Here is a 21,348-nt window from a genome sequence, read left to right as displayed (position 1 = left end):
CCTGGCTGCTTGAGGGGACTCAGGTGGCCATTCAGCCTGATGTGTGTCTTCAAGAACGAGGGATGGCATGACCACAGCTGAAACCCTCTGTTGCGTGAGGAGTATGGAAACCTTGTCGAACGAGGGACCTGGACTCTTGAACCTGACTTGGCCATTTCCAAATATCCAGTGGGTCAAATGAGAAGATTTAAATTGTTCTGTGTGGTTCTGAGCCATAGGCAAGTGCCAGAGGAGTTGAATTCGAGGTGGCAGATTTTAGGTCAGTCTTTGAATAAATTTTCCCTAACCAAGGAAATGCCCTATTAGGAAGCAATGAGTTCCCTGTCACTGGAGGGCTTCAAGGCCAGCTCCCAGGAGGCTGGAAATCAGGCTTGGTGACGGCTGAGTCCCCTTTCCCTCTCTGAGGTTCTGGGGGTCCTGGCAGCCTCTCTCAGCCCCAGTCCCTGGGCCTGGTCCCTGACCCAAGCAAGTGCTCACCCTATATCTCTGAAGCCGCCACTCACCACCACCCTCCTTAGTGCGTACACCCACCCCGAGGGCCTTAGGATGCTCTGGGTTTACTTGTTTCTTTAGTCTCCACCAGAGCTCTGGACCCCTCCAAGTTCCATGTTCCGTCTGAGGTCCTGAAGCCCCATGCTCATATAACCCTCTGGCCTTTTTGCAGGCAGCTCCAAGGTGTGGGTTTTGGTATTCCCAGAGCATGCCCCCAGAAATGCCCCTGAAGGGGGCAGTGTTAGCCCAGTCAAGGCAGATTTCCTGCTAGAGGGACACTGATGGGCTCCTCCAGCACGTTCTCTCCTGGAAGCGGCACCCAGAGCCCAGAGGGAAGGGAAGGAGGAGCGGCTCATGTGGCAGTACTTTGTGGTGGTTACTGTGCATACGCTTACAGCTTTTCCTCACTGTGACATAATCGAGGTATTTTTTTCCCTCCTTATTTTAGATCCTGGAGCCATCTGCCCTGCTTTTTATGCATCGCTAGCTCCGGGCTGGAGGTTAGATCCGGCTTGGCCACCCAGTTCTATCCCTCACTTGGCGAGAGACTTGGGGTACTGTTTCCTTGTGTGTAAAATGAGATAAGAACCCCACCCTGCCCACCTCCCAGGGCTACTGTAAGAATCGGGGGAGAGGAGGAGGTGAACTGGCTGCCAAACGTGCCCAGCACTGCACAGATGTGCCTGGTTGTCATCTGCCAGCCTGAGCCGAGTGCCACCCAAGCTGAGGGAGCCTCTGCCTGCTCATGTCTGCACCTGCACGTGCACCAGAAGAGTTTCGCACAGCTTTGCAGAACCAGGCCCCGTTTGAAACACAGGAAGTACACAGGCCTCACAAGTGGGGAGTCTGGCAGACCCCCTGCCATGGGCGGCAGAGGCACAGCAGAGCAGTTTGTGGCAGGCAGGGCCAGGTCGGCCCGTCACCCCCTCACACGGGCCTCTTGGCCCCAGGTGGAAAGTTAAGCACAGCATGTGCTCTGAAAAAAGGCACTGTCAGGAGCATCTTGCAGAAAGCCCACACCCAGCCTCCAGCCATCAAGGGCAGCTTAGTGCTGGCTGAAGGCACTGGACCTTGGGCCCCCACAGACAGAAGTACTGCTGGGCGAAGTTCCGGGTGTAAGCTGAGGCCAGCCTGAACTCCCCTCCCACAGGTCCAGGCTTTGTCTCCACGGTTCCCTTCTCTGTCTGAGGCACCAACTGAGGCCCTGGAAGGAGAGCCACTTGCTCAAGGTCACACTGCAGGGGTGACAGAGTGGGACTGGCAGGGGCTGCTGGACTCTCTCCCCACCTCACAGGCCCTAGGGAGGATCAAATGAGATCACTAATGCTTGGTGCCTGGCCCAAGGCCTGGTATGGGTGCCTGCTAACTCCCCATACCCTGCACCGCACAGCTCTGGACCCTGCTGACCCGTACCTGCCGCTTAGGAGATGGGAATATACCTCAAGGGGCCCAGGCCAGAGCTGCATGTCCGAGGAGACAATGAGAAAAGTGTCTTCAGGCCTCACTGAGTGAATCTTTCCAAGGGGACAATACTGGAGACAATGCTCCTACCTACGGTGGCACCTCTGGACACCATTTGTTCCCAGCAGGACGAGACAGTGAGAACTGGGGGGCAGCCTCGGGAAGGCCTTCTCCCTCCCCTCCCCCCACAAGAAGGGGCTGCTCTCTGCTCACAGATAAGCAGTGAGGGTCCAGGTACCTGGTGACCAAGACTGGCCGAGTTCCCAGGGCTGTGGGGGCCACAGGGCAAGGGGATGGTGGTGTTACAGCACCACTCAGGAGACTTCTGTGCTGGCCCTGAGTCTGCCCGGATCCCTGTGATTCTAGGTGAGTCACTTCCCCTCTTTGGCTCTCAGTTATGTCATCTCTAAAATGGGACGGCCACCTCTATCCTGCCCACCTCAGCCTTCTCTGTATCACAACTACACCTGCGCCTGCGCAGGCTCTGTGCTGCCCCAGGTGAATGGTAACATGAGGTGCACTGAGCTTATCCTGAGGGGAGGCGCTCAGGGCTTTTCATTCACAGGGATCAAAATGAAAACTCAGGGCAGCCTAGCAGTCCCGTCTTCCTCCCGGAGACCCCAGCGGATGTGGATGCAGCTTCTCCCGTGGTCACTTTACTGCTGATCCGGCCCAGAGCACTTGACCATCTCCCCTTCCATCCATTTTCCTCTAATAAAATTAAGCAGGGGAACAAAATCTCCCGAGACGTAAAAGCAATTCTGAAAGGCAAGCTCTGCAATTCAAAAAGATCTTGTATGTTATGTAAACACGAGGGTCATCCAATGTCCCCCTCTGGGCCCTGCCGGCCCACCCCGGGGCCAACTCCGTTTCACCTGCAGAAGGGAGCTCGGACAGGGCACCCCAGACTGAAGGCAGAGGGGAGAAAGGCCCAAGAGGCAGGCGGAATTCGCTCGTTAGGACCCCCTTTTCCTTGGCACTCTTGAGCCCGGTGGTCAGTTCTAGCTGCCCAGGTTCTGCCTTCTCCTGGCGCCAGGCTCCTCGTGTAAGCCAGTCAGCTACTAGAAGAGCAGGAGTGCTGATTCTAAAGGGGCCTTGTTCTTTGTACCCGGACTGTTTCCGAGGTGGGGATCGCGAATCCTTTGAGACACCGCAGGTTGGGGTGGAAGCTCCCGGATCGGAGCAGAGGCCGCTCCGGCTGCAGAGGAGGCAGGGCGCCCTCTAGTGGCAGGCCTGGCCCTTCCAGGGAGGGGCGGAAGTGCCAGCGTGATTTGCGGGGCCGGCACAAGGGAGCTGGTCCTAGGCCTGCAGCCCCCGGAGAAGGGTAGTACCTGGATTTGGTCCACACATCTAGGCCCTGGGCAATTGTAGGGATGGAAGCGTTCAAACCCAAACCCAAATCCAAGAAGTGATAACACAGACTCTGCCTATCAGTGACTTGGCTTCTTAATTAAAAATAAGGCCACAGTAGGAAGGAAGGTGAGTCATCAGTGAAGCCCAACCTGGGCCCTACAGAACGGGAGTGTGTGTGTGTGTGTGTGTATCTGTCTGTGTGTGTGAGCACCACCCGAGACAGGAAGAGAATCCAGACGCACCCCTGGGGGAGAAGGTGCCACAGTGCCTGGCCTTTGGGCCACAGTGCCCGCCAAGGATGCCCCATTAACATGGGTCCCACTCCAGGCAAAACCAAGCAGACCCAAACCAGAAACAAACCACCCTCTCAGCCAAAGAGCACCTCCACACAAGTTTATCCTAAGTCTTAAGAGAGGTTGGAGGGGCCGGCCGGGTGGCGCAGTGGTTAAGTGTGCATGTTCTGCTTCAAGCAGCCCAAGGTTCGCCGGTTGGAATCCTGGGTGTGGACATGGCACTGCTTGGCAAGCCATGCTGTGGGAGGCATCCCACATATAAAGTAGAGGAAGATGAGCACGGATGTTAGCTCAGGGCCAGTCTTCCTCAGCAAAAAAAGAGGAGGATTGGCAGCAGATGTTAGCTTAGGGCTAATCTTCCTCAAAAAAAAAAAAAGAGAGAGAGAGGTTGGAGATATCTCAAATGGAAATCTCCAGAATGGCCTCACCCCCTCCACATAGCTCTGAATCGCTGGCTGGGGGCCACACACACCAGTACTGTGGACACGGAGAGAGGTGCGCAGTGGGCACAGGGTATGCATGGCTCAGGTGGGGATTCAGAGCTCAGCAGAGGATTCCTAGACAACTGGATCCAGAACAGCCCTCGGACACAAAACCTGAAGCGTTTCTATGGCAGTGGCAGGAATACACTACTTGTACCATTTATAAGCAATAAAAGGGTTATTCATATATCCCCTTTGGGCTGCAAATTCTTCATGTACAAAAGAAAAAATATCTGTCCTTTTACTCATGAGGCTGGCTTAGGAATCAAATGAGATACATTTTTTTCCAACTGATGTTTTGGCTTAAAAATGTAAAGGATTCGGATTCTATTTTATAATAAATCTGTTTTTAATATAAGGATGTTTGCCCAAAATCTTCATGTGAAATCAACTCCAGAAAGACGGAGGCACCAGGTTTGCCCTGAGCTTTAGGGGCCCTGCTTGCCCCTCCGCACCCTGATTGAGAAGGCCCAGCTACTCGCTGTGCACACAAGTTGGTCTGGGCTACCCCCTCTGGTTAACGCTAAAACTGGTAGTGGGTCCTCCTGGGGCTGTGGATAATCCACAAGTGAGTAATCAAGAGGTGACCACACAAGCTCCTCCCTCCCTTCCTCTTGTCTCACCAGGCTCCCCAACAGCCACAGGCCACTGCAGAACTCTTCAGTGTATGTAGATCTTGTCAGAGATTGCTCCAGGAAAGTGGGTCATGATCTGCATCCGCAGCCACCAGTAGTAGTCCATGGGGTGGTAGCGGGTGTAGGGGGTGGCGGCGGTCAGGGCATGGGTGACAGCGTTGATGACTGGGGACGTGTCTGTGGAGCCGCTGCTGCAGTAAGTCTCCATCTTGGCGATCTTCTCATCAAAGTACTTCCTGCCGTAGTCCTTGCGCACCACCTCAGGCAGGTCGTCCCACATCTTATTGGCGATGGCCTGGATGCGCTCAGGACTGTAGAGGCTGGTGGCAACGATGAAGTTGCCAGGTTCCACCACACTGACCTTCACGCCCAGTGAGTGCATCTCATAGCGCAGGCAGTCGGAGAAGGCCTCCACCCCGAACTTGCTGATGCAGTATGGGGAGCGGGCCGGGTTGGCCATGCGGCCCAGCATGCTGCTGATGTTGATGACGCGGCCTACAGAGGAAGAGAGCAAACACGGCTCAGAGGCACTGTCTGGTGGCACAGAGGGCCTGGGGCCTGGCAGGCCCTTGGAGGCCTGGCTGGAACCTGGCCCCCTGGCCTCTCACACCTATTCTGCTGCCTGCCAGGCTGGGGCCTGGCCTTCTGAACCATCCAGGGTCAGGGAGCCTTCTCATTTGAAGTCAAGGCTAGCTCAGGCCCACACATCAGCATCTGCATCCCTGATACTTCCTGGGGAGCCCACTGTGCAGGGCAGGACAGGGGAGGGGAAATGATAGGGAAGCAGGCCTGCATGCCAGGAGGGCACAGTATAATGGACAACACACAACTGTGTCTCCCCTCGAACATTCTCCCATTGCATTTTCACCCCAAATTGTGTTCACCTGGTAGGGCAAGTAAGCAGGGCAGGGGCAGGGTCTGAACCTGACTTCAGGCTAGGACATGTGGGCAGAGTCTCGGGCATGGGGAGAGAGTGGTGACCTGGAAAGGCTCTCCCACAGGCCAAGCCTAGGGCTGCTGGGAGCTGACCACAGCTTCTCCCAGCCCTGGGGGCAGCGGGATGGAGGTGGAGCTCACCCAGCCCAGCCGAGGAAGCCCAGGCAGACCGGGGACCCGCTCGCCCTGGGTGTGCCCCTGGAAGTAAACGGGCAGCCCCATCCTGGGCACTGTGGGGAAGCACCTTTCAGAAACCTCTAAGTTAGAAGTCACTGAAGGGTTGGGGTTTTCCTCTAAAATCCTACAGCTGCTCTCTGGGTTCATCCTGTACTTCTGGGACTGTGGGATAGATCATATGGATCTTCCCCTTTTTGCCAGAATTGCTTGCTGTTCTAGGGTGAAAATCTGAGTCAGTGGCTTCTTAGGTGGTTTGCTTGCATTTGGCTACCTCACACGGTTTGGGTATTTTGTGTTTTCCGAATTTCTATTCTTGGTTATTATCATTATTATTTTCACTTAGAGCACAATTGTCTCACGTTTTAACTATGGCATAGTAACCCACAGAATGGATATACCAAAATTTACACCCCTATTGATGCCTGAGGTGTCCACACAGCTCTGTGCACAGGGTGGTTATTTCTCCAGATTAGGTTCCCAGTGTGGGATTGCTGCTGTAAGCTTTTAGCCTTTGGGGCAGAGACTGTGGCCCTTACCTGCTCTACTATCTGAAAGCCACATGTCCGTTTCCACCCACCTGGCCACGGCATCTCTACTCGCCACCATCCATGGGCCCCACGTGGCCCCTGGGAGCCATGTGCTCAGCCTCACTGGGCTGCGGATGCTGGATCTGCTGAGACCTCTTTCCATTCTGAGCAAAGATGAAAAGGTGGGGCAGGTGCGGGGGGCTGGAGGGAGGTCTCTTTCCGACTCACCTTTGGCCCTTCGGATGAGGGGGAGGAAGGACTTCGTCATCCGCACCGTGCCCCAGAGGTTCACCTCCGCCACCTCCTTGTAGGTCTCCATGCTGGTGAACTCCACCTCCCCGAACGTTGAGATGCCCGCGTTGTTAACCAGGCCCCACATGCCTGATAGCAGGACAGAAGCACAGTCACCATGTGGGCCCCACCTCAGCCAGCACCCATCAGCCTGCAGCCCCTTCCCCTCCCCGCTCTCATGCCTTGTTCCCAGGACTTGCCGGCATCTTGCCCAAGGCTCTTGGGACACTTTCTAGAGTCACCAAGAACAACAGGAGACAGAGAGGCCTCAAGTGCTGGCTGTGAGCCTCCCTTAAGTCTAGAAAGTCCAATCCTTATCTTCTGCTTTAATCGATTCTCTGGGCCCATCACCACCCAGCCCTGCCAGGTGCCCCCTCACTCACTTCCACTCTATTCCATCCAGTCGCATCCCAGCACTCAGCACCCGGGCACCTCTTATTGCATCCCCGCCTCTGAGCCTTTGCCTGCATTCTCTCTCTTGCTGGAAGCCAGGCCAAGCCCTGCCTGGAGGACCGGAGAGCGGACCCAGCATCCAAGTTAGGGGCTCAGCCAAGCCTTGATCTCAGGTCACACCCTCATCCCACTCCACCCTGAGACCCACCTAACAATTACTCCGTCCTCTAACCTCCCTGTCTGGACCACGCACTGTTTGCTGGTTATCCTATGGTAAGCCCCCAGACCCAGTAACCTGTGCGTCAATATCCCACATGTATAAACCCGGTCTTTGCAGGTAGAGAACATCCCTCAGCCTTGCGTGGGCCTATGGGGCGGGGTACAGGGTCAGAGCAAATGTCCACTCCTCAAGTATCCTTGGGTTGACCGTTTCCTGCAAGACCAGCTAAGGGACACTGCCTTCTGTAGACACAGAACATTGGCACTGGAAGGCTGCTTGGAGTTCACTTGGTCTGAGAGCTAATCTTACAGCTGGGGAAAGGGAGGCCATGAGCGGCCAGGACTGGCTGCAGTGCGCCCAGTAAGTCAAAGGCTGAGCCAAGCCGGGGGAAGCGGCAAGGAGGAATGTTGCAAGGACTGGATGGGCTCGAGCGTCAGGACAGAGCCCGCCCTGCCTCTTTGTTGCGGAAACCCTCAGGGAAGCAGCTCCTCCTTCCCAAGGCGCAGCCTCAGGGCAGAGCGGCCCTCCTGGGCGCCCCGCCTGCGCCTGCGCAGCTCAGGCCCCGCTTTGCTTCCAAGTTAATCATGGAAACGAGTTTGTGTAAATGACACAGTAATTGGTCTCTAGCTGCTTTCCTTCCGTGTTACCCAAATTAAAGCTTCGTCAACTGACCTCTGGTGCCGTCTCCTTCAATTACAGAGAATTAAGGCCATTTATTAGGGAAAGGAAATTGCTGGTTAACAAAGTGCTCCTGAACTTCTCACTCCCGCTCCCCCAGGCAGCGCAGCGGCTGAGGCTGGGCCAGCCCTCCGCCCTCACTGACCTCCTGACGCAGCCGCTCCACCCCCACAGCTGCGCCTGCCCCTCTCCCTGCAGACATCCCCCCTCCCCTCTTCCCAGAGCACAGGAGGCCTCTCACCACTTGCCGAGGCTCACACCTCACCCTCCACCTTCCAAACCACCATAGGCCCTCAATCCTCTCTTTCATGAAACCTCAACTCTTCCCTTGCCTCCCACTCCTTCCCTTCAATGTTGTACATTTTAGGTGCTTAATAAATGTTTGTCAGGTGAATACAAACACCATGTCTCCATGTCCTGAAGAAACTTCTCTTAACCCTGCGGGGTACCCCAGCATGTCGTCATGCCACTGTCTGCTCTCCTTCCTCGTTGGCCAGGCTCCTGAGAACAGAAGTCACGCCCTCCAGTTTCCCATTTCCCTGCTATTCTGGGTCCCAACCCTGTTCCAGGGTGTCCAGGTGCCACATGCTAAGGACACTACCCTGTCTTCCCTCTCCTCAACCTCTCCACGGTGTGAGCACTACTCTTGGTTCTTTGCCACTGACTCCTCCCTGGCCATTAATAATACCCAGGCATCTCCTCCATCCTCCCTGGCACCTTTCTTCCACCTGCTGCCCTAGATGCAGGGGTCCCCCCATGTCCTGTGCTAGGCCACCTTCCCTCAAATTACACTCCGTGCTTGGGCAGCTTGGTCTTCTTTAAGTTCTTGGAATTTTGCAGCCACTTTGTGTTTGATTCATACAGGGCAGTATCACATGACCCAAAATACACAGTCTTTTTTCCATCTAAAAATTAATTACATCTGACACAGATATCCAAAAAGCTTTCATTGAACTTGACCCATGAAAGCACACTGCTCCCGGATCAGAGCACGGCTGACTTGATACGCAGTAATGCTCTGTGGACGCAGGAGCTCTCTGGAGTCCTCGGCCAACACTGAAAACACTCACTACTTTCCCACTGGCCTGGACCACAGCTGTCTGTAACGGCCCAGCATCACCTCCGCGTCCACGGCTCCCAGGGGTCCCTCGGGAGTCGGCATTCTCTCCTAACCCTAGTCTCCTCCTCCTGATGGTCACTGTCACCTGAATGTCCCACAGGTCCCCAACCCACCCTGCCCACACCAATACATCAAGTTCCCAGCTACCCCAGCCAGCTCCTCCTTTTTGTTAGTAGTTTCACTTTCACCTTTGACTCCTCCAGCTCCTTCACTTCTCCCCAAATAATGAGTCACCGAGTACTGTTAATCTCACTGAGAAGGGTCAGAGGACAGCTGCCAGGCCCTGAACTCAGCACTTTGCATCCATTAACTCACCTCATCCTCACAGCCAACCTACACAGCAGACACAGAACTGTCCCATATCTGGATGAGGCAACTGAGGCTCAGAGAGGCTAAGCACCTTGCTCAATGTCACCCAGCTAACAGGCGGACAGGACAGAATTAGGACTCAGGCTGTATGAGGGGATATGTTTAACCCTGTCCTGCCGTTGGCTTTCTCTGCTGGGTCACTAGGATCGCTGTCTTCTTTCCTGTTTCCACAGCATTAGTTTGGGTCCTTGTTACCACCTCCCTGTATTAGAAGCCTCTCTGGGTCTCCCTGTCTCTGTTTCTCTCCCCCACCTCCATCCTCACGAAGCTCCTCAGCCACGCTCTCCTCCCCTGTCTGTCTCTTCCTGGTGTGATGGCTCCCTTTCCTAGTGGGGATGTGAGGCTTCCTTTTCCACGCTTCTCACCCACTCCCCCTCATGTGTTCGGTCCTCCTAAGGCCTGAACAGCCTGCTACCCCTCTGACAGTGGCCCTCCTGCCTCTGCTCAGCTCCCTCGCCCCTCAGCGTGAGAGCAGCTTTCTGTTGAAATTCCACGCACTCCTGCAGCGGGTGGACCTAGGTGTGAGCACAGGAGGGCTCTCTGAGCACTTCTCCCACTTCACAGTTGGGCAAGGCGAGGCCCACACAGGTGAAGGCACAAGCCTAAGGTCACCCTTCCAGTAAGAGGTGAAGCTCAGAGTAAATCCCGTCTTCTCACTCCCAGACTGAGGGCATCCCAGATAATAGGGCCTCCCTGTCCGTGCATAACATCCCCAGTGCTGTGACCGTTGCTCACAGGTCCTGCCGTGAAGCCACTGACTTCCCCCTGGTGTCCGACCGCAAACTCCTCCTGCCAGGTCAGACCTGTCTGATGCTCAGCACACTACCAGTCAAACAACAGGTACTCAATAAATGCTTACTGCCTGCGAGGTTAAGTGGCTTCCAGATCAGACCACGCTCACAGCCTGCCGGTTGGCCCTCTCACTTGACCTTTCCTGGGGTGGAAGAGGTGAGTGCTGTTTACAGGCTCCAGATGTCCAGTCCCTCACAGTCGTGTTGGGGAGCAGAGAGCTGGTGGCAGATGGCTCACCTGCTCTAATCAGACAGTCCCTTCATCTCACCCCCATGGCTGGCTCCCCTGTTGGCAGCAACTGTTCCACAGAGCCAGGGTGAAGGGCACCAAACGAGCCATCAAAACGTGCCCTCCACTTGTCTCCTCGAAAGTTCCTGCCTGAGTGGAGTGTGAGTCAGAAGCAGCCGCCTGCTTAGGGACAGCAAGCTGGTCTGAAAGCTCTGGGAGGGCGCCACCTGGAGTTCAAAAACAGCATTGCCAGAGAAGGGAAAAATCCAGCGGCTTTACTGGGAAAAAGACACCGTCTGGGGGGCCCCCCCGGGTGAGGTGGGGGTGGAGGGAGGGCAGGAGGAGAGGGGGAGAGAGAGAGACCTGCACAACCACATATCTGACGGATTTATTTTCTTTTTCAGACCTAAAAATTTTCAAATCTTTTTCCCCAAAATGCAATATTAGTAAGTAAGATCGTGGTGAGCGGTTTATGAGCCCCCGTTGGAATGCGTCCCGCGGAGAAGGGCGGCAGGGAAGGGTTTACGCATCAGGGCTGGTGCAGGAGCTGGCACCTGGTCCAGGGGCGGGGGGCTGAGTGCCTCCCCCGTGGGCTCCCTTGCCTATTAGGCTAACTGGCCAGACCAGTACGGGAACGGAGGTGGTTCTGCCCCGGTGGCAGGGGACAAGAACCAGGGCCTGAGCAGCCCTCAGCCCTGGTGCAGCCCCACTCTGTGCTCAGGTCTACGTGATGAGTCCTTCCCACGGGCATGCTAATCAGCACCGCCCCCCCCCTCCCCCCCCCACAGGCAGGAATGAAGTGGCTTTGTGGCGCTGACTGCAGCTGTTTTCCTGCCTAGTAGTTTATGAAGATGACACCCCGGCCACCAGGGAAGGCGAGCAGAGGAGGATTTACCACCAGGAAGGGGGTGATGCAGGCTGTACCTTCCGAGCTGGTGGCCATCCCAGTGGGACCCAGCCTGCCTTCTCCTAATGGGACAGGAGCCCTGGCTCTGCCTGTTAATTCGTAGGCAGATATTCAGTGAGCTTGGGAACTCACAGGCCTCTCCTCAGAGAGCAGAGGGCCTGGGAATGGCCTGCTGTGGGGTGGGGAGGGGAGCAGCACTGGGCTGACAAGGTGACGATCAGTGACAGGCTGGTAGTCCAAGCAACGGCTTCTCTGACAGCCACACAGCACAAGAGCTTCTGAGGCATCTCCACCTGACTGATAATGCTCAGCAGGGTGCCCAGCACAGGCCCTGGTCACCCCACCCCTTCTCTGCTCCCTACCAGCCACTGAAGTCACCACTCAGGAGAACTGCCCCCACCCTGTGCTGTGGGAAAGCAGAGAGCTGAAGGAGGCATGCCCTTTCTGCCTGGGCTGTCAGGAAGCTCACAGGTACATGTCAGAGATGAAGCGAGTAGACCAGACTGGCTTCCCCAGGCAGCACCACCACGCTGGCATCCCCTCCCCTCTGCTCTAGAACAGAGCCCCCCCACCGAGATCCTCCATGCGCTGAACCAGGAGAACGCTTGAGTCTTTATGTTATGGGAACTTTCTGCAGAATGTGACCCTGTTGGCTACTGTCCCCCAAATTGTCTGTTCCTTTAGCTCTGGGGTGCTGGACCCAACCTCTCTCACAGCTGTCTCTTCCCCTTCTCCGGGCCCTAATTGCTCATGTTCCCCAGGAGTGCCCTCCTTGCATCTCATCCACTCCTAGTCTCACCTCCAACCCTGGACACCCCATCTCCAGCCCGGACACTCCCCCAGGGCATCCCATGGGCACTTCAGCGTCTTCTGGTCCCTCAACCTGCTCCTCTAGCAAGGGGCGCCAGGTGTCCAGGAGACAGACCCCCTGCCTCTCCCACAACCCCACGTGCATCAGTCAGCACGTCCAGCCAGCTTTGTCTTCTCAGTACTCCCCAAGTCTGATCCCCGCTCTCTCCCAGCATCCTCTGCCCTTGTTCAGGCCTCTCCCACTCATGCTCCCCCTTTAAATCCACCCTTCACACTTTCGGCACAGTCCCCAGAGTGAGCTTTCCCAGGTCTGACCAGGTCATTCCCCTCTTCACTGGCTCCCACTGCTCTCAAGAGAGCAGCCACGCTCCCTCACCCAGCACCCCAGGCCCCAGACGACCTCCCTCCCAACCTCATTTGCTGCTACCTCCTCCGCTAGACTTGACCCCTGACTCGTTGTCTCTGCCACAATCTGCCATAACTGACCTGTTCCCCATCCCACCCCAAGGCATCCCTCTGGCCTGTGCTGCTCCCTGAGAGGGGATGTGGAAATCACCTGGGTCAGCCCCCCAAAGAACTGTGAGGTCCTTGGGGACAGGGTCTGTGTCTTGGCCATCTTTGCGTCTCCAACAATCGGCCCAGTACCTGGCCGAGAATGGGCATTCAGTGAGCATTGGCCAAGGTGACCTGCACCAGTGCACATCCATTCATGGTTCCTGTAGCTTCTGAAATCACGTCTGGCTTTATTTCATATTGCCTTATTGCACGGGTGTGTTTAATTTAACCCGCTTCCTCCTACTGGGCAGGAGGAAGAGCTTGAACAATAAGGAAAGCGGTCTCTGGCAGGATACCAGCAAATGGAGGGGGGTGGTTTAGGAAGGGCATCCTCAGAGTGGCCTGTGCACTGCCCTGCTGCCCCAGGTGCCCCTACCTTTCTCAGGGTCCCCCAGGCTGGAGCGGACGGTCTCCACTGCTGCCTCCACCTCCTGGCTCTTGCAGACATTGAGTTGGATGGTTCTCAGTCGATCACTCTTCAGGCTGTCCAGTTCCTTGACCCCAACATCCCCTTTGTCCTGGGGAGGAGAGAAGAGCTGCTTCACCCCGCTCCTTCCCACCCTGCCTCCAGGATGAAGACCGTGACCAATGCGGGGAGCTGGCCCCTAGTCCCTGCCAAAGGCTGGGGCTCACTCACAGCCGCAGGGGGTGGTCTCGGGAGGCCCACCTGGGCTGCTCCACCTGCAGGTGGTTCTACCCAACCCTGAAGCACTGATGACAAATCAAGCACCAGAAGAAGTGCCATAGACACAACCAGGAGCCCCCAGACCCCCCTGGCAGCACTCTTTCTCTAAGCAGAGGTTGCAAACTCAACACATACCAGGGCCAGGCGTGTGGGTATCAGACGATGAGAAGGGTAGGGACTTGGCAGGGGAGCAAACGCCTCGCCTCTCAACCCCTGCTGGCTGTTGTCCTCATGTGTATGTAAGCCCAGGGTTGCCAGATGCTTATATTTTTAAGCTTGTAATTGGGAATTTTCTGCGTGAAATCTCCTAATTTTTTTAAGTGTTGGCAACTTATTCACATTTTAAAAAAACACTGTGTGAACCAAAGCACATCCACAGGCCACATGTGACCAGCAGGCTGCCAGTTTGCCACCTCTGGCCCAAGCCAAGGGCCCATCCCCCCCAAGTTGGTAAGAGGCCAGGGCCAAGCTCTATGTCCTGCTGAGTCCCTGACCAGGCTCTGGGCACGTAGGTGCACCCCTAACGAGTGCCCAGTTTTTCCAGCTCCAGGTGGAAACAAGGACATCACCCCCTATCCTGACCTGCTCAGGTTAATGAGGAAACCTTTATTTAAAAAGCTGTTAAACCATAACGTGCTATGCAAATTCAAGTATTATTAACCATAACAAAGTGTCACTCACTCAGCAAACATTTCTCGGGCCTCTATCATGTTCGGGCACTGTGCTGAGAACTGGAGACAAAAAAATAACAACTCAGGCCCTGTTCTCGAACAGTCACATTTTAGGGGAGCAGACAGATGAGTCAGCAAACAACACGGGGAGTATTTGCAGCATGGAAGCTTGTGGGAGGTGGGAGGCTGCACCGAAGGCGAGGCAGGCAGGGAAGGCCTTCCGAAGTTGGTGACTGCTGAGGGCATTAACCAGAGGGGGCCCTGGGGACAGGGCACTTCAGGAAGAGGGAAGAGGGTGCTGCCATTGCAGGCAGAGCAGAGGCATAAGGAAGTGGTGGGACCCGAGGCTGGAGTGGGCAGGAAGCTGCTCGGGGCAGTGGTGAGCTGGCGGAGAATGTGAATAAAAGTAGCTGTCATTTATGCAGTGTTTACTGTGCTTCACACTGTGCTGAGCACTTGACATGAGTTATCTCATTAGTCCTCTCGTCATGAGGCAGGTTGTATTACCATATTTCGTCAATTCTATGACACGTATTTTTTTCCACCATACGGATGACCTACAATCGATGTGAAAAGTAAACACTGTCAGTCATAATTTAATTGGCAGTGTCTTTTCTTAGTGGTGCATGCAACAGTGGTGTATCTTACAAGAGGACAGGAGCAGCTGCCAGAGGATGAAGTGAGGGAGAAATGCCCACTCTCAGTCAAGGGCTTGCTCAGGGCACATACGACTGGTACTAAAGCAAACATGCCCGACAAGGGCCAGAGTAGGAAGCATAGGATAGTCAGCATATGTTAGCAGTGGAAAGTTCTCCATGGGTTGGGCTGAGCCTCATAAGTGGTTTGAACCAGGAGGACCCTAACCCCATGACTGGAGGACCTGCATCATACAACCACAGAGGGACATAGGAAAGAATGGTGAAGTGACCACGTGAAATAGGGCCAAAGGTGCTGGAGATACAGGCGTACCTTGGAGATGTGGGTTTGGTTCCAGACCACAGCAATAAAGTGAGTCACACAAATTTTTTGGTTTCCCAGTGCGTATAAAAGTTATGCTTACACTATACTGTAGTCTATTAAGTGTGCAATAGCATCATGTCTAAAAAACAATGCATATGCCTTAGTTAAAAAGTCATTGCTAAAAATTGCTAACCATCCTTTGAGCCTTCAGCGATTCATAATCTATTTGCTGGTGGAGGGTCTTGCCTTGATGTTGACGGCTGCTGACTGATCAGGGTGGTGGTTGTGAAGCTTGGGGTGGCTGTAGCAATTTCTTGAAATAAGACAACAGTGAAGTCCCTCGCATCAATTGACTTTTCCTTTCACGATTGGTTTCTCTGCAGCATGCGATGCTGTCTGATGGCGTCTTACCCACAGTAGAACTTCTTTCAAAATTGGAGTCAGTCCTCTCAATCCCTGAAGCTGCTTCATCAGCTAGGTTTATGTCATATCCCAAGTCCTTTGTTGTCATTGCCACAATCTTCACAGCATCTTCACCTGGAGTAGATTCCATCTCAAGAAAACACTTTCTTTCTTCCTCCATAAGAATCAACTCCTCCTCTGTTAAAGTCTTATCAAGAGATTGCAGCAATTCACTCACATCTTCAGGCTCCACTTTTAATTCTCATCCTCTTGCTGTTTCCACCACATCTGCAGTTACTTCCTCCACTGAAGTTTTGGACCCCTCAAAGTCATCCGTGAGGGTTGGAATCAACTTCTTCCAGATTCCTATTAATACTGATATTTTGATCTCTTCCCATGAATCACGAACGTTCTTAATGGAATCTAGAATGGTGAATTCTCTCCAGAGAATTTTCAATTTACTTTGCCCAGATCCACCAGAGGGATCAGTACTTATGGCAGCTATAGCCTTATTAAATGTTTTTCTTAAATAATAAGACTTGAAAGTTGAAATTACTCCTTGATCCATGGGTTGCAGAATGGGTGTTGTGTTAGCAAGCATGAAAACAATATTAATCTCGTTGCACACCTCCATCAGAGCTCTTATGTGACCAAGGCGCATTGTCAATGCCCAGTAATACTTTGAAAGGAATCTTTTTTTCTGAGCAGAAGGTCTCAATAGTGGGCTTAATATATTCAGTAAGCCATGCAGTAAACAGATGTGCTATCATCCAGCCTTTGTTGTTCCATTTATAGAGCACAGGCAGAGTAGATTTCACATAATTCTTAAGGGCCCTAGGATTTTCAGAATGAAAAAGGAGCATTGGCTTCAACTTAAAGTCACGAGCTGCACTAGCCCCTAACAACAGTCAGGCCTGTCCTCTGAAGCTTTGAAACCAGGCATTGACTTCTCCACTCTAGCTATGAAAGTCCTAGATGGCATCTCCTTCCGATATAAGGCTGTTTCATCTACATTGAAAATCCGTTGTTGAGTGTAGCCCCTTCACTAGTTATCTTGGTTAGATCTTCTGGACAACTTGCTGCAGCTCCTACATCAGCACCTGCTGCTTCCCCTTGCACTTTTTGGTTGTGGAGACGGCTTCTTTCTGTACGCCTCATGAACCAACTTCTGGCTTCAGACTTTTCTTCTGCAGGTTCCTCACCTCTCTCAGCTTTCATAGAATTGAAGAGAGCTAGGGCCTTGCTCTGGGTCAGGCTTTGGCTTAAGGGAATGTTGTGGCTGGTTTGATCTTCAATCCACACCACTAAAACTTTCTCCACATCAGCAATAAGGCTGCTTCGCTTTCTTATAGTATGTTCACTGGAGGATCACTTTTACTTTCCTTCAAGAACTTTTCCCTTGCCTTCACAACTTGGCCAACTGTTTGGCACAAGAGGCCTAGCTTTTGGCCTGTCTTGGCTTTTGACATGCCTTCCTCACTAAGCTTAGTCACTTCCAGCTTTTGATTTAAAATGAGAGATGTGCAGCTCTTCTTTTCGCTTGAACACTTAGAGGCCATTGTAGGGTTATTAATTGGCCTAATTTCAATATTGTTGTGTCTCAGGGAATAAGGGAGCCCAAGGAGAGGAAGAGAGACGGGGAATAGCTGTCAGTGGGGCAGTCAGCACACACGCAACATTTACCGACTAAGTTCACCATCTTATGTGGGCGCAATTTGTGGCACCCCCTCAAAAAATTACACTAGTAATCAAAGATCACTTATCACAGACCACCATGACAAATTTCATTATAATAATAACAATAATAATGTTTGAAACATCGTGACAATTACCAAAATGTGACACAGAGACACAAAGTGAGCAAATGCTGTTGGAAAAATGGCACCGATAGACTGGTTCAGTGCAGGGTTGCCACAAACCTTCAACTTGTAAAAAATACAGTATCGGTGAAGTGCAATAAAATGAAGTATGCCTATAATCACTCTGGAGGTGAGACTCAGGGAGAACACGATGGTGAGGGAGCCAACTTATTGTGTGCAGCCCAGAAAACAGAACCAGGGCCAAGAAGTTAAACTCAGCTCACAATGAAGAGTGACTTTCCCAGGCAGAAGATGGCACGGACTGCTGGGAGGTGTTGCAACAATGAGGGTGGAGGTGGGGGTTGGGGCAGGGTGGGGAACGTGGTGCAGAGACAACCTAGCATCAGACAGGAGGTCAGGCTGATCCCCCTCTCAGATCTCTTCCACCTCTGAACTGTCATTGTCTCCAGGGAGCCTCCCCGGTGGCCCTGGCAGAAGCAAAATGGCATGGCCCCCCAGGCTCTGCCCAGCCTGGCACTGGGGGTGGCAGCCACACCCAGAGTCACCTTTGCACAGAGCAGCCAGCTGTGAGGCTTGGTTAGGCCAAGGCTCGGCTCTGAAAACCCCTCGGTATGCCAACCTCCCCAAACGACAGGGCAGGTGTTCCATCTACAGGGGAGCAGACAGGCCTGGGGCTTCTGCCGCCGTTCCCACAGAGGGCCCACCAGAAAGGAACTCCCTGTGATCCCATCTCCAGTCCAGAGGGGCTGGTGCCCACAGACACGTCTCCTTTCCAGACAGCACACAGGCACCAGGAAAACACGTATCTTGTTTTAACGCAGTCTTCGCATTCTGGCTCCTCAAACGCCCCTGGGAGCAGAGCCCAAGTGGGCTGGGTTGCCAAAGGGGTGCTGATGTCTCCTTCCAACAGAACACATTCCAGCTGAGATGCATGAGAGGGACCTGAGCGTCCTCCCCTCTTTCTGGACTTTGTTAACCCTGCTGCTATCTCTCAGCAACTCTCAGACGCCCACACCAGACCTCTCCTTGTGCCTCTAGGCAGCATTGAGCCCCTGCCGCTGGGGTCCCCAGAGGAAGCCCCTCATTCCAGGTCAGGGTACCTACATGAACTTTGTTTGGCAGCTTGGCAGCCAAGAGTGTTCTCTCCGAGGAAACTGGGAGTTGGTCTTACTGCCCACAGCTCCAGGCTCAGCACTCAGGCCCCCAGGAGACAAACCCCATCCGCCTACCTTCGCCGGACAGACCTCCCCACGAGTCCTCATCCGCAGGGACAGAGACGGCCAGTTTGCCTCCAGCTTTTCAAAGGAAACCTTTCCCAACCGCCCTCAGCCCGTAGGCTACAGACTATGGCAGCCTGTCCCCTTCAGATCCACCTGTCCTTAGGCCAACGCCACACTGCCCTCCTGGCTCCAGGGTTTCTGTCTTTGTCCAGGTCTATCTTGCTGCTCAGGGACAAGCTTTTGATCCTCCTGTGCTGGTGCCTGTGTAACTGGTTTATTGATAAACCCACTTCTTTCACTATCCCTTTAACTTCCTCTCTAAGCTATTTTTTCCACCCCTGGATGAAATTTCCGGCAAAACCTTGTAGCTTTCCCACTTATTCTCAGATAATAGAGAACCTCTTTGTTTGGTATAAAGAGTCCAGTTCAGACTACTAATCAAGTAACTCCCGCCCAGCCTGCTTTCAATACCCAAACTCTCAAACTTGTATCCACTTCAGAGCCTGCCCTGACCCAGGCCTGACGGAGTGCGGGAAGCAGGCTGGGACGCCAGCAGGGGTGGAGGCTGTCTGTCTCATTATTCTCTAGCTCCTCCTCCTCTCCTGCTCCTTAACCTCTGACCCTTTCAGGGCTGGATCCAGGGACTGGCAAACAAGACTGTAGTCTTCTGAGGGTGGTGCCATCAGTGTCTGCAGTTGGTGCCCTGGGACGGCAGATGCATAAGAGCTGGCCCTCCCTTCTTGGGATGCTGTTGTGGGTTCCCTCCACTGAAGACCTCCCGTGCCATTCCCTCTTCCAGCCATTCCCTCCTCCAGCTGGGCATCTTCTTCCTCAGTCTGGACTTCAGTGAGGCACCCCTCTGGCTGGGGACACACGGACCCTCCTAGGAGTCTCACTGGACAGGTGCCCTTAAGATGACTCCAGTCAACTCTCCCCATTGCCCCCATGGGGTCCAGGCAACAGTGTCCTGTCTGGGTGAAAGACAGCCTTTCTCTATGCAGCTCTCTCAGCTCTGCTTCCAGACAAGCCACTTCTGGCCTCATTTGGGGTCTTTAGATTTCCTTGGGTAAACATTAACACTCCATTCTGTGGCCTCAGACTCCAGGATACAAAAGGTAAGCTCTCCAACTAGTTGTCTTGAAGCCCAGTTCATTTCACTTGAGACGAGAAGGAAAATAGTACAGCATACCAACAACTCTGTCCAACCGCTCACCCCCTTCCACCCCAACTTATTACAGTACTGAGGCAGGCGATGGGCGAAGCCTGCCAGCGAGATCTGACAGTCTCTCGGCATTTATTGTTAGGTGTCTAGCACCTCAAGGCAGGATGTGAGGACACTCGGTACATGTTACATGTGAGCATCTATCACACACAGTAGAAACACTGGGCATGTAACAGCTCTAGGATGAGCCAAAGGAGGAGCTAACAAGGGAGATGGAGAAAAACCAGAAGAACAGGGCTCCATGAAGTCAAGAAATAAAGTGGTACAAGCAAGTGATTTGTCTGGTCAGGTCTGCAGGTTGAGTGTGATATGGTCTGAGAAGTGGCCAATGGGTCTGGCAAAATGGGGGCTGTTGGCGTCCGTGTCAGAGGCTCTTGGGGCCCCTCCTGGTCCAGTCCTGCCTTCCTTTCCCAGCTCATCTCTCCCTCCACAAGGGCACTGGGCTTCAGCTACCTCAAGCTACCGGCAATGCCTGGATATGCCACCTCCCCCCATCCCAGGGAACTCCTGTTCGTCCTTCCAGATGGCGATGAGATGCCACCTTGGCCCATCAAGCCCTCCCTGTGCTCCCGGAGAGAGGCAGTCTGTTCCTTCCCTGATACAGGATCTCAGCCCCCCATTCTCACCTCACACGACTCCCCTCCCTCTCTCTCTCTCTCTCTCTCTCTCTTGCTCTCGCTCTCGCTCTCTCTCTCTCGGCTACAGCCACAGAAGCCTCCCGCTCTTTCTCCAGCCCACACCCTCCTCAGGGCTTTGGCTGGGCTGTCCCCATTTCCCTCTCATATCTACAAGACTTTCTCCCTCTCCTCCCCTCAATGTCACCTCCTCAGCGAGGTCGTTCTTCCCTCTTTAAAACTGAACACCCCTCTACCACTTTCACCCTCCATCTTTTCCTGTTTCATTTTTCTCCATTGCTTTTATCATCCCACAGAGAAGCAATTTACTTATTTACCTTGCTCCTTGTCTATTTCTCCCCCTCAGTGTAAGCTCCACAAGGGCGAGAACTTTTCACTGAATGGTATATCCTGTGTCTCCAGCAGAGAACACTGCCGGCTCAGAGGAGGTGCTCAATGAATGTTTGCTGGATGAACGAACAAATAAACAGAGTGATGGTGCGAAAGTTCCACCTGGGCGGGTTGGACAAAAAATGGGAAGCAAATAAATGAATGTATCTAGTACAAACAACCCTTTGGGGTGCTTTTCTACAAAGGGAAGCAGAGAAACGGGGTAGTAGTGCACACGGGATGTGGGATTGTGTCAGGTGTGTGTGTATATCTGTGTGCATGTGCACATGTGCCAAAATGACCCTGTAGAGAGAGAGAGGTTAATGACGTAGGACAGTGGAGACATCTGCTGGAGCCACGTCCTTGACTTGGCCCGAGGCACTGAGATCTGAAGCACAGGAGGAGAGTGAGTCGAGATAAGAGCAGGCAGAGTGTGTGGGTGCAGAGGCAGCTGGAATCCATCACGCGGCTTAACGTCTCAGAATCGGCTGGAAGAATTTCCTGTTTCCAGCTCCTATGGCACTTTGTCCTTAGTCTCTGGTGGCTCTGACCTTTTGGATTTGCATAACTAATATGAGTAGAAACACATTCTTCAGAGCCCTAGTGACTTCTGCCCCCTCTAGCTTTTGACCAGAAAAGACAGAC

The 21,348-nt window shown here is 53.6% G+C and overlaps 1 protein-coding gene across 1 annotated transcript in view; it reads right to left on the bottom strand.

The window, feature by feature from the left end:
• Positions 1-4,411: 4,411 nt before the first annotated feature.
• Positions 4,412-21,348, bottom strand: part of BDH1 (3-hydroxybutyrate dehydrogenase 1) — a 40,585-nt gene continuing 23,648 nt past the window's right edge. Inside the window, exons 5-7 of the mRNA XM_001500860.5 lie at positions 13,096-13,237; positions 6,585-6,737; positions 4,412-5,211 (exon numbers count right to left, since the gene is read on the bottom strand). Coding sequence (XP_001500910.1) covers positions 4,742-5,211; positions 6,585-6,737; positions 13,096-13,237 — 765 coding nt within the window. The 3' untranslated portion in view covers positions 4,412-4,741. The remainder of the gene's footprint in view (positions 5,212-6,584; positions 6,738-13,095; positions 13,238-21,348) is intronic.

This window comes from Equus caballus, chromosome 19 (genome assembly GCF_041296265.1).
Source record: "Equus caballus isolate H_3958 breed thoroughbred chromosome 19, TB-T2T, whole genome shotgun sequence".
Taxonomy (NCBI): domain Eukaryota; kingdom Metazoa; phylum Chordata; class Mammalia; order Perissodactyla; family Equidae; genus Equus; species Equus caballus.
The sequence above is the reverse complement of the archived record's forward strand: the minus strand, read 5'-3'. Positions and strand labels throughout refer to the sequence as shown.